Raw genomic sequence first — 12,533 nt, 5'->3', positions numbered from 1 at the left:
TTAGCTCGTCAAACCAAACAACTAAAATTTTAATAAAAAAAAAACAAAGCCTTCCTCATATGCACACGCTATGCACAGACTACTGTTCGTCGATGCACCCGCCCTCTGAACTTCCGTTTCCTCTAGTCGTTACAATAAACCCGGGTATTTGCACAAGCTACTACGCAACCACGCTCACACCTATACGCTGTTAACAGCGGCACACAAACAAGCCTAACTTATAGTTCATCCGCCCCAACAACAGAAATCTTAGAAGCAATTTTCCACGACATACGCACATGCCTAGACACGCCTATGCACCTACCTGTGTTGCTACAAGCCATTCATGGAGTGTGCTCCTAGGTTCGTCGTCTACTCCCACCCGTTCGTCTGCACTCCCTCTCTTTTTTTCACGCATTTTTTATTTCAACAACTGACTACATAATACCTTTATCAATCAATTACCATTAATAAATCCCTAATTTAATTCTTAAGATTCTATTACTATCATATCCATAATTAAACACATAAATACAATTACAATTTAATCCTTTTCATTTCTATATGTCCTTAAATAATTTAAAAATCTCTTATAATCTTAACCATTCATGGAAAATTAATCAATGGATATCATGAGAGCTCATGGACTCATGTATCATAGGGGTGCACCGGATTCGAAGCCTATATATATATATATATATATATATATATATATATATATATATATGCAGGTTCAGGTGCGGCAGTGTCTTACGGTGCGGTTATTTCTTACGGTGCGGCAACACCAATAGTTCACCAAATATGCACCATCAACGTTAGGAAATACACCACACAAAACAGAGTAACAGAGCCCTGCATCACCAAACGCACACCATTAGGTGTGAGTAAAAACATCATACACTGTTCGGAAATACACCATTGGGGGTGGTGAGTTATATGGTGTGTTTTTTTGAGTCTGTGGTGTATTTTGTGATGTTTTATTACATTTCATTGGGGTGTGTTTTTATTACACTGTTGGTGCATATTGTTAACACTGTTGGTGTATTCTGGAATTTGACCGCACCGCCGCACTGTAAGACCCCGCCGCATATGAGCGCTCTTCTATATATATATATATATATATATATATATATATATATATATATATATATATATATATATATATATATATATATATATAACCTACGAGTCTACAGCCCTAATTCCAAATAGCCATTACGGCAGATAAAAATCTAATCGTCGACTACTCGACTAGAGGGGCTAGGGCTGCGACACGACTGAGCGGCGAGGGGCCGAGGGCGGCGAGGTGGCGACCGACGGCCAGGTTTGTGGTCTTCTTACTCTTCCTGACTTCCTAGACTTTGTACGTTCGTCTTCACTCTCCAGTAGGTGGCGAGACGGGGATTCCAGTGAGGTTAATGTGGTTAGGCTCCAATCCTATCTCAAGATATGGAGCTTGAGATGGTTTCTTTAGTCCAGCCAATCCTATCATGTTTTCAACCTAGCGTTGCTTGAACTGTTGAACACGCCTTGCTCATTGCTCTCTAAAACTTGATATGTGGCAAATGTGCATTAACTTACATGAATACTGAGGTGCGTCATCTGCTGCCAAATGGTGCTTTGGGAAAATTATACACTGTATGCTATCTCTGTGTTTTTTATCTCTTTCTAATGAAAATGTGTATGATTTTTTTATTCTTATACTTCTTTTGTGGTGTGTAGATAGATACATAAATTTTTGTCACTTAATTTAACTTATATGTAATTTTTCTTTCCAGAATTCTTAGTGCATATTCCAAGGTTTCGCCAAAGCCAAAGCTAAATTCAAACAAAAGGTAAGCAGCAAACTGTTTACATTACCAAAGTAATTTTAAAAAAATCAAATGCTTGTCAATTTCTTCATATTGAACCCCAAGCCACTAGATATACATTCTCATTGTTCCCAATAAACATCAGATTTGAGATTTCCCGTCCTTGTCTTTATTTCCATATATTATTGTCTTCACAGTGAGTATTAAGAACTTGAGGCAGTACTGAATGAGTGTGGTTTCATAAGCATTGCCAATTAAGAATGGAGAAAAAAAGTTTTTTTTTTTCATCTTCAATTTGTTTTCTTACTATTGATACTCTTCATATGGTGGTTGTTAGTAATGCAAGATTGTGTCCTTGGACTATACAAATGAACTTTAACAAAAGGGGGAAGGTTGCTCATGGAAGATGGTTTGTCAGCTGCTGCATTATTCTTTAGGTTCGTTCAGATTGAGCAGAAGAAGTAGCTTGCCTTTGAACTGTTGTGTAGTAGAGCAAGTCTATTTGTTAAGCTGTAAAATTTTCAATTAGTGGCTGCCTAAAAAATAATTTTTTTCTAGGCATTTGAGAGGCTCCGTTTTCTTCCCACACATTTGTGGTAATATACTTATGTATGTATTAGGTATTTTTTATAAACTTCTTACAGGTACTAGTTTTTTACGCGCCCCCCACACTCTGACCCGACAGAGCATTGTAGGAAGTTGTAAATCACGGGTGACTCAATGGTTCAGCAGACAGGACCAAATGCCGGTGCGAACAAGGAATCTGCCCACTTTAGACATAATTCCCGCACTGCCGCCGCCGAGGTTCAAACCTTGGTCTCTTCTCTCAAATAGTGCCCACTAAACCATTGAGCCAAGCCCGTGCGGGTTAAATAGGTAATTCTAAGTTTACAAATGCAAGATAATATAGTTAAGATTGATTATAATTGTCAATAAAATAATTGTATAGGTATAGTTGAAACCAAATACGGGACATAAGGGAGAACAAATAAAAATTAGGGCATAAAATATTAAATATATACTAATATTGTTTGATGAGATTTCGACATTAGGATTTGTGGTTAAGTTCTATTAAGACTTTAAGATTAGAAGTAGATTAATGGTGTAATTATAATTTTATATTAGACGTTAATATTATAATTAGACTAACGGTGAATTAACGGTATTTAACGGATAAGTTAAATTTATAATCATATAATTAAGGATAAATTAGAAAAATTTTAAAAAAAAATTAAAACCTGAACAATTTGAACCATTCATTTGATTTAATAATTTGGCGGTCATTTTTTCTACCCACTGTTAATAATTAAATAAATTCGTTGGTCAAATCCGCTAATATAATCCGCGCGCTAACTGCTGATTGTCAAACAAGGACATTGCAAGGTAGTTCTCACTTCAATTTATTGTGTGATTTGAATACTCTCTTTGTCACAAAATCTCTCAAGTAGTTAATATGGTTGGCTTTATTAATTATATATTTTTTAATTTTTTCATGGTATTAATAAAATACTTGGTAAATAAATATATAGCATTATTTTGTATTATAACTTTGATATTTAATTAGAAAAATAGTGCACAAAAAAAAGATAATAGACAATGTAGTGAATATAATCAATTGATGAATTTGAATGTAAAAATTTTTACATTTGAGAATAATAAAGACAATATAACTAATGAAAATATTTCTCTTAATTAATTTATTGATAATGAATAATTTTTTTTCACAGAATTAAGACATTGTAAGGACAATGTAGCGAATATAATCAATTAATAAATTTGAATATAAAGAATTTTTATATTGTAGAAAAATAAAGACAATATAACTAATACAATTATTTCTCTTATTTAATTTATTGATAATGAATAATTTTTTTTTTGAATAAAGGCATTGTGGGCACATAATTCTAAATTAAATAAATGCATATCTATAATTTTTTTTTGTAGCTACTAAATTATTATTTATATAATATAATTTAATAAGAGTAAAATAGAGTACTAATTATGCCAATTTTGATTGGGATGAGGTTCGAACCTAAGACCTTTTTTTTTTTTTTTAATTGAAATCAATGACTAAGTTAACGGTGAACTAACGTCAATTCTTAAAATTTTAACGGAATTAGTAACGGTGTGTGGGTATTTTAGGAAAGTTTAGTGTAAAATTTAAATCTTATCAATCTTTTAATCAATCTGAGCCATTCATTTAATTAAAATCTGTGACCGCCATTTTTTCTACCCATTATAGGCCTAACTCTCTTGGGCTCTTATTAGTATAGTAGATATATTAAAAAGATTTGAAATGTAAGCCTATTTAAATAGACTCAAAAGCCTATTTAAATAGGCTCGAAGCCTATGAAAGATCTACTTTGAAGCTTTTTTTTAAAGTCTATTTATTAAATAGGCTTTTAAAAAGTCTTCAAGCCAGGCCAGGCCAACTGCAGGCTCATGCTTGAGCTTAAAAAAAAGCCTACATACAGGCCCAGGCTTAGGCTTTTAATTTTCATAACAGGCCCCGGCCTAATTTTCTAAAGCCTGGCTCGGCCTGACCTATTTCCACCCCTAGTCACCATGGCCATTCCGTTCCCCAAGTGGGGGATTAACTTGCTTGGACCACTTCCCTCGGCCCCCGGACGAATGAAAAAAAGTGAAAAAAAAACATGGAGCACTCGATTGCAATTTCGATAACTATAAAGAGAAGATTCCAACAAATATTTATACTTCCCTTGGCCCCCGGACGGGTGGGATTTTGCAAAGCTGTCGTGGACTACTTCAATAAGTGGGCAGAAGTCGAGCCCTTGGCTACTATTACCAAGTTCTAGTTCCGCCGATTTATTTGGAAGACCATATCTATGTCGTGGACTACTTCACAAAGTGGGCAGAAGTCGAGCCCTTGGCTACTATTACCAAGTTCTAGTTCCGCCGATTTATTTGGAAGACCATATCTAGGTTTGGACTGCCCGAGCAGTTGGTCACGGACAATGGCAGACAATTCGACAACTGGGCTTTCGTCGCCTTTTGCGTGCAGAATGGCATCCGACACATCAAGGTAGTCGTGGCCTACCCCCAAGTGAACAGCCAAATTGAAAACCTAAACCACCTTACTGGATGGGTTGCGAAAGAAATTAGAAGAGTTGTGTGGTACATGGGTCGAACAGTTAGAGAAGGTGTTGGAACACCCAAGGGCGGAGGGAAGTGTATGCTTTGGGGGGCCTTGGCCCCCCTCCCCCACCCCAATTATTTTTTAATACTATATATGTATTAGTTTTTTAAAACAATATTATATATAATTTTAAAATTTTATTGTTCCTTTCAAATATTTGGCCCCCCTCCCACTTAAATTTTCTTATAGGTTAAGTTATAAACTTCTTCATCTTCTCAACTTCTCCAGTTCTCTTCCATTTCAAATTATGTCTTCCCTATGTTGTTGATCACAATCAAATTAAACATCATTTAACCTACCAACTAGTTTCTCTCTCTCTCTCTCTCTCTCTCTCTCTCTCTCTCTCTCTCTCTCTATATATATATATATATATATATATATATATATATATATATATATATATATATATATAACCCAGTAGGGTAGCTCAAGTAGGAAATGAGCTCTCTTTGTGAGGGAGTATTCTGGGATACCCTGGGTTTGATTCTCTTAAGTGACGATTCCCTTTGGGCCAACTTTCCTGCTTCTCGGAGCAACCACATACAATTGTGTAGTATATGTATTTGATAAAACAATTGCTATTATGTTGTGAAGAGAGTTTTTCAAGAAATAATTAATAGTCTTTTAAAAATATTGTGAATGTTTTCATTCTTTTAACCGCACAAAGAAATGAAAAGCATATTGCAAAATAATTTAATATAGATTCAATTATAAATGATTTATTCTAAACTTTACTAAATTTGTGATGTAATGATTATTTTGAAATATGTTAATTGGATATCAATGTATATGATTTAGTACTTAAACCGTAGTTGCCCCCCGCACTATTCAATCCTGCCTCCGCCCCTGGTAACATCCCATGTTACTGCCTCCGTATCCGGGCTAATCGTGGAATTAAATCCATAAACATATAATTAAAAAAGATTTAATTAGACTAGAATTCCCATTAATTAATTAGTATGGTCCACAATGGATCATGGACCCTTATCCATAACCAAGTCTTTAATTCTATTAGGAATAGGAAAAGTGGGCCTTTACTATTCAGACTCTAGTTCGGCCTCCTGAATCTATATATAGGGGAATAGAAAGCATTTAGAAACCCTACCACAATTAATTATACCACGCGAGATATTCCCCGAAGAAACCTAGCAAAGGAATTCCCCACCACCGAACCTAGAGGAATCCAATGGAGGGAGATCTTAGAGAAGAACCTTAGTAGCCAAGGATATTGATTAGGGTAAGAGGTAACCCGTGTCTTACAAAACCTATTTTCCTTGCTATATCATTGGCTCCTTTGATAATTGTGTGGATGATTCTGTGATTGAGTCTTGATAGAGCCCTGCCTAGAATTTATATTGTGCCTATTTGATAATCTTGGTGATCTTGATGTTGTGATTGATTATATGTGTAATCTTGTATTTAATTATGTATAGAGCTTGTCCCTAGGGTTTATATCGTGAATTTCGTGTTATGATATTCTTGGCATTATTGGGTGGGTTTATGCATGATTGGGTGTTAAGTTTAACCTAGGACTTGTCTTTAGAATTTTGAATATAGATTTCTTGAGGTTCAGGAGCGGATTTCTTGATGTTCTTGAGGTTCCAAATGCTCTTGAACCGTTATGTGATTGATGTCGAGTCTTGACATGTTTAGGAATCGTGTTAGAACATATTTGGAATGATTCTTGGTTTAATCTTCGTTATTGAATCCGTGATGTTGTTGTTGCGTGTTAGGATGTGTTTAGACATGGTTTTGGGTTCCACAAACGAACCCCGGACTAAGATTTTCACCTTCGTACCAGTGGGGGGACGAATCCCAACCACCTTCCCGCTGCCCGGCGTGCCCAATTCCAGCGGGCAGCCGGCGGGTGGTCTTGTAACACCCTCGATTTTACCACAACTTTTAAAACTTAAATTCAAACGATAAACAACTATTCATCAAGCAAACAAAAACGGAAGCTAAATAAAAATCGGGAAGTGTTATGCCACACCCATAAACCATGGGTGCACAGGCTAAGTCTACAACTATCCATGTAACACCCCCATTTTCATAATCAAATAAATTCACTAATTACATAGCGGAAGCATTAACTAACCAAAAGAAATGGGTGTTACCGCCACGCTCAGGTATCTCTCTTATACCCAAACGCTAAGGCTATTAATACAACTTAAATTGAATAATCCAAATTCAACTTAATACATAAACTGCAAATAACATTACAATCATTTACTCTCAAAATATCAAATCTCCAATGAGCCAATTTAATTCCTGCTCAACTTGAATTCATCTCAAATTCCTTTATCCATGTTCACCTGTAAAAATAATTTTGACACAAAAATAGAGAGTAGACAAAAATTAGCATAAGCTAAGTAAGTTCCACTTCACCCGTAAAATAATGGCTTGGATTTTATATTTTCAAATCTCATATAATTTTATACTTTTCCGAAATAGATGTAGAGTTATACTCTTCCTTGTACAGAGAATTAATATTTATAAATGGAGAATTAACAAACCACATCGAAATCCACTTAGAATCTGGACTAAAACCTATGTGCACACCCCCAGGGGATTCCAAGCCACTGGGTAGTATATGATCCAAGTAGTCAGGTTTTCCTGCCTGCTACCACACAAACAATGGAAACTGGATCATAACCTATGTGTTACACCCTCATGGGATTCCAAGCCCATTGAGTAGTAATTAGTCCCCGTGAACAGTGCTCACACTGAACACTCACAATTTAATGATTTCTCCAAAATCATATTATTTCTCCACAGATAAACACTTTCCCCAAAAAAATACAATTTTCTCCAGAATATATAATTTCTCAAAAACATAATTTTTAATCCACAATAAGGATGTAATGCAAATTTCACCATATGTAACACTAAAAATTCCAAGCCGCAGATTTACACAACACGCGGGTTCGACACGTCGAAACCCATTCTCGATATTTCGAGAATCACCACACAATAGTACCATTTATCGATAAATGCACTCGTGTCCACATTAATAGCATATATCATATAATAACAATACATATAATACTCGGGGAAAATAATAGTTTTAGCGAACATGAAGTCTTACCTCGAAGCTAAATTTCCTATCAAAACATAATAGCATTCTAATCACCATGATAAGGAACCTGCGGATCAATCACCCTAACAATATTATTATAATTATTACTGTTTTTATTATCAATATTAATCTTATACAACTTGGCCAAATCATTCTTGACAAAGTAACAATGTGCTAGTCTAGTCCATGTGTAGATATTAAAAGGGCAAAGTTGTCTTTTCCTTTATTTTTCTGTTATTACTGTGGACCGTTATTACTGTGGACCATGGACTACCATGGACTCCTTTAAGAAGGCAGTCATCATCTTCTGATTGCTTCTTAATGTTTTTCCCTCTTCAATCAATAATGAGAGACTTCAGTTTCCTTCTTAGCTCAACATAGCATGTACTCCACTTTCCATCATGGTATCAGAGCGACGCCATAACTACGTCACCGTAGTGATCGGAAGTAATGAAGCTGACGGAGAAGCTTCCACCGGACAGATTCTGAATCCAGCGAATCAAATTCCAGTTAGCCAAATTCCAGTTCAGCGGAGTGATGAATTCGATGATCCATTGTATCTGTACATCACTGAGAATCCGAATCTGATTCTCGTGTCGCCTCCCCTATCTGAGCACAATTATGCTTGATGGAGTAGGTCTATGAAGATAGCCCTAGAAGTTAAGAACAAGTTTGGCTTTGCAGTTGGATCAATTCCAGATCCAGGCGAAGCTGATCCGAGACATCCTGTATGGAGAAGGTGCAACACCATTGTCTGCTCGTGGCTACTGAAATTCATAAGTTCGAACATCACTGAAACTGTGATGTATTAGGAAGTAGCTGCTGACATTTGGAAAGCTCTCAAGAGGAGATACTCGCAAGCTGATCCTCATAGGATTGCAGAATTACAGAATCAAATCTATAGGAATGCACAAGGTAACTTGTCTGTTAATGAATATTTTACAAAGTGTAGTGCCTTGTGGGAAAAATTGAATGCTATGAGACCTCTGTTGGTGTGTGAATGCTCCCTTAGATGCACTTGTAATCTCCTGAGTAAAATGCAGAAAGAGAGAGCAGATGACCAGGTCATCAGGTTTTTAGATGGTCTTAGTGATGATTTTGAGACTATAAAGTCAGGTGTACTGCTTATGGATCCCATTCCAGATATGGAAAAGGTCCTTAATATGGCTTTGAAGCTTGAGAGGAAGCTCAATGGATCCATTATTCAGAAGAACAATGACTTGGTCCAGTCTAATGCTCTTCAGAATAGTCAGACTCAAGTCTCAGATGAACAGGTTTTTGTGGCAGCCACAGAAGCAAATAATAAGAAAAAATTCAACAGTGGTGGAGGAAGAAATGTACCTAAGTGCACGTATTGTGGTATGAATGGGCATACTATTGAGAAATGTTACAAAAAACATGGATATCCTCCTGGATGGATAACCGGTTATAAAGCTAGAAACAGACAAAGTCAAGAAGCTCAGCAATCTGCAAACTCTTTCATAAGCCAAGGTGCTGATTTAGGTTTGACAGCTGATCAATTTCAAAGGTTGATGAATTTTGTGCAAAACCAGAATCAGGGAATTCAAGCTTCAACTAGCTCTGCTGTAAAAGTGAATAGCTCAGGGATGAAGTCTGCTCCTAAGAATCCTCCTGATGATTCTTGTGAAGGTAGTTCTGTTCCCAATTTATTTGTTAATAATGCTGTTTCTCCTAGCTTTTGGATTGTTGGCTCAGGGGCCACAAATCACATCATCTGTTCCCAAGAGTATTTTGAGAAATATGAACCAGTGCATGCAGTTTTTGTGAAGTTACCCAATGGGGAAACTGTAAATGTCAGTCATATTGGGGAAATCAGGTTGCATCAGGGTATATTGCTAACAAAGGTTCTGTGTATCCCCTCATTTACTTTCAACATCATTTCTGCTAGCAAATTGACAAAAGAAACACCATGTAAACTCATAATGGATGCTAATTCATGCAATATTCAGGGTCTCCATGGGACAGTGTGTGGTTTTGCTAGAGAAAGGAATGGACTCTACCTTATGACTGACCCCCCAATCAGAAGAAAGCTCCATTGTGCAAATAAGAATGTTGATATTCACTGTAGTGCCCTATCCTTATAATTGTGACACAATAGGTTAGGTCACTACCCTATAAATAAAGTACATCTCCTAGATGGAATAAAGCATGACCAACTTTCCAAACCATGTAATTCTGCTTGTGATGCTTGTCATTTTGCCAAACACAAGAGATCAGTTTTCCCTATTAGTCATTCTAGGGTTGATAGATGTTTTGACCTGGTTCACATAGATGTTTGGGGACCTTTTGCAGTAGCTTCTCTAAAAGGAGAACAATATTTTTTTTACAATTGTTGATGATTGTAGTAGGTTTACATGGTTGCACTTGATGAGAAATAAATCAGAAGTTGGAATGTTGTTTCAGAATTTTTATCACTATGTTTCTACTCAATTTTCCACAAATATTAAAGCTGTGAGAACAGATAATGGAAGAGAATTCTTCATGGAAGCTTTTTGTAATGAAAAGGGAATCATCCATCAAAAGTCATGTGCATATACACCCCAGCAAAATGGGGTTGTAGAAAGAAAACACCAACATATCCTGAATGTGGCTAGAGCCATCAGGTTTCATTCAGGTCTTCCTATGGATTTTTAGGGACATTGTGTCCTCCATGCTTGCTATCTAATCAACAGATTACCAACCCCTGTACTAAGTGGAAAAACCCCCTTTGAGACACTATTTGGCAAGAGTGTGCAGTATGATCACCTAAAGGTGTTTGGTTGTTTGTGCTATGCTGCTACTACATCTCAAGGAAGGAATAAGATGCAGACAAGGGCTAGAAAGTGAGTTTTTCTAGGGATTCCTGTCAATGTTAAAGGTTATTTGCTATATGATATTTCTAATCAGGATGTGTTTGTCTCCAGGGATGTCCACTTTTATGAGCATATATATCCCTTTCAGGAAGGGAAAGATAGCTCAGAAATAGATGAAGGCATGCAAGCAATTGGGGAGACTGATTTTCCACTGATTCCTTCATCAGTTAACATAAGGCACACACCTTCTACAGACATAGAAAGGGGTGATGTGATTGGCATAAATGAAGATACCACCATCACCTTTGATGACAGTTCAGAAAGGAGTATTCCAACAAACAATGATGTAATTCCTGAGGACTACACACCTGAAATAAGCAATGAAGCAGTTGACAACCAAATGCAGTATAGAAGATCAGAAAGAGTAAGGCATATCCCCATTAAATTACATGACTATTACTGCCATACCATGTCAAAAAACACAAATTCTGCTAGAACTTCTCCATATCCCATAGACAAGTTCATTTCTTATGAAGGCCTTACTTACAATAACAGACTTTGTGCATCATCTATTCTTTCCACTTTTGAGCCTCAGTCCTACAGTGAAGCAGTCAAACATGATACTTGGAGAAGAGCTATAGACTGAGATAGATGCCTTGATTGAGAATAAGACATGGTTTTTAACCGAGTTGCCCCCAGGGAAGATTCCAATTGGTTGTAGATGGGTTTTTAAAGTCAAGCACAAGGCAGATGGGTCTATTGAAAGATACAAAGCTAGATTGGTTGCTAAAGGTTATACACAGCAGTTGGGAGTGGATTATGTTGAAACATTCTCCCCTGTGGCTAGGATGACCACTATTAGAACCTTTTTAGCTGTGGCCATTACAATGGGATGGGACATCCAACAGCTAGATATCAACAATGCATTCTTGCATGGAGATCTAGAAGAAGAAGTCTACATGACTTTGCCTCCTGGCCTTCAAACCAATAATCCTAGGATGGTATGCAGGCTGCTTAGATCCCTATATGGTTTAAAGCAAGCAAGCAGGCAATGCAATGCTAAGCTCACTAAGGCATTGATAGACAGTGGTTTTTAGCAGTCCATGGCAGACACTTCTCTGTTTACTAAGGGTTCAAACACTTCTTTTGTTGCATTACTCATTTATGTTGATGATATAGTGGTTGCAGGCCCAAATTCAAAGATGATTGATGATTTAAAACAGTTTCTGGATTCAGCTTTCAGAATAAAAGATCTTGGCCAATTAAATTTCTTCTTGGGGATAGAGGCTCTCAGAACTCCAGATGGTCTTAATCTCTGTCAAAGAAAATACACCTTGGAGATTTTGAAGGAAAATGGCTTCCTAGACTCCAAGCCAGCACAAACACCCATTACTGCAGGGCAAAAGCTAACCAATATAAAAGGCAGATTACTTGATAATCCTGAAATATATAGAAGGCTGGTAGGTAAACTTCTTTACTTAACTAGTACCAGGCCTGATATTGTTTATGCTACTCAACAGTTGAGTCAGTTTGTTGACAAGCCCAGAGACTCACATCTTGTAGCAGCTCATAGGGTATTGAGATACCTCAAAGGTTCTCCTGGTAAAGGGCTATTTTATTTTGCAAAGTCTCTTCTTAAACTGCAGGGTTTTTCAGATTCAGACTGGGCCACTTGTGCAGAATCAAGAAAGTCTATC

General features: G+C 36.7%; 1 protein-coding gene across 1 annotated transcript; it reads left to right on the top strand.

The window, feature by feature from the left end:
• The first annotated feature begins 8,664 nt into the window (after positions 1-8,664).
• On the top strand, positions 8,665-11,933 carry LOC109174776. Its single transcript, XM_019324019.1, has 7 exons — positions 8,665-8,751; positions 8,836-9,888; positions 9,994-10,108; positions 10,494-10,647; positions 10,717-10,866; positions 10,948-11,438; positions 11,536-11,933. Exons 1-7 carry the CDS (start codon positions 8,665-8,667, stop codon positions 11,931-11,933), a joined length of 2,448 nt encoding a protein of 815 aa, XP_019179564.1.
• The last annotated feature ends 600 nt before the right edge of the window (positions 11,934-12,533 follow it).

The sequence above is a fragment of the Ipomoea nil genome, unplaced genomic scaffold (assembly GCF_001879475.1).
Source record: "Ipomoea nil cultivar Tokyo-kokei standard unplaced genomic scaffold, Asagao_1.1 scaffold0663, whole genome shotgun sequence".
Taxonomy (NCBI): domain Eukaryota; kingdom Viridiplantae; phylum Streptophyta; class Magnoliopsida; order Solanales; family Convolvulaceae; genus Ipomoea; species Ipomoea nil.
Note: the sequence above shows the minus strand (reverse complement) of the source record. Positions and strands in the feature narration are given on the sequence as shown.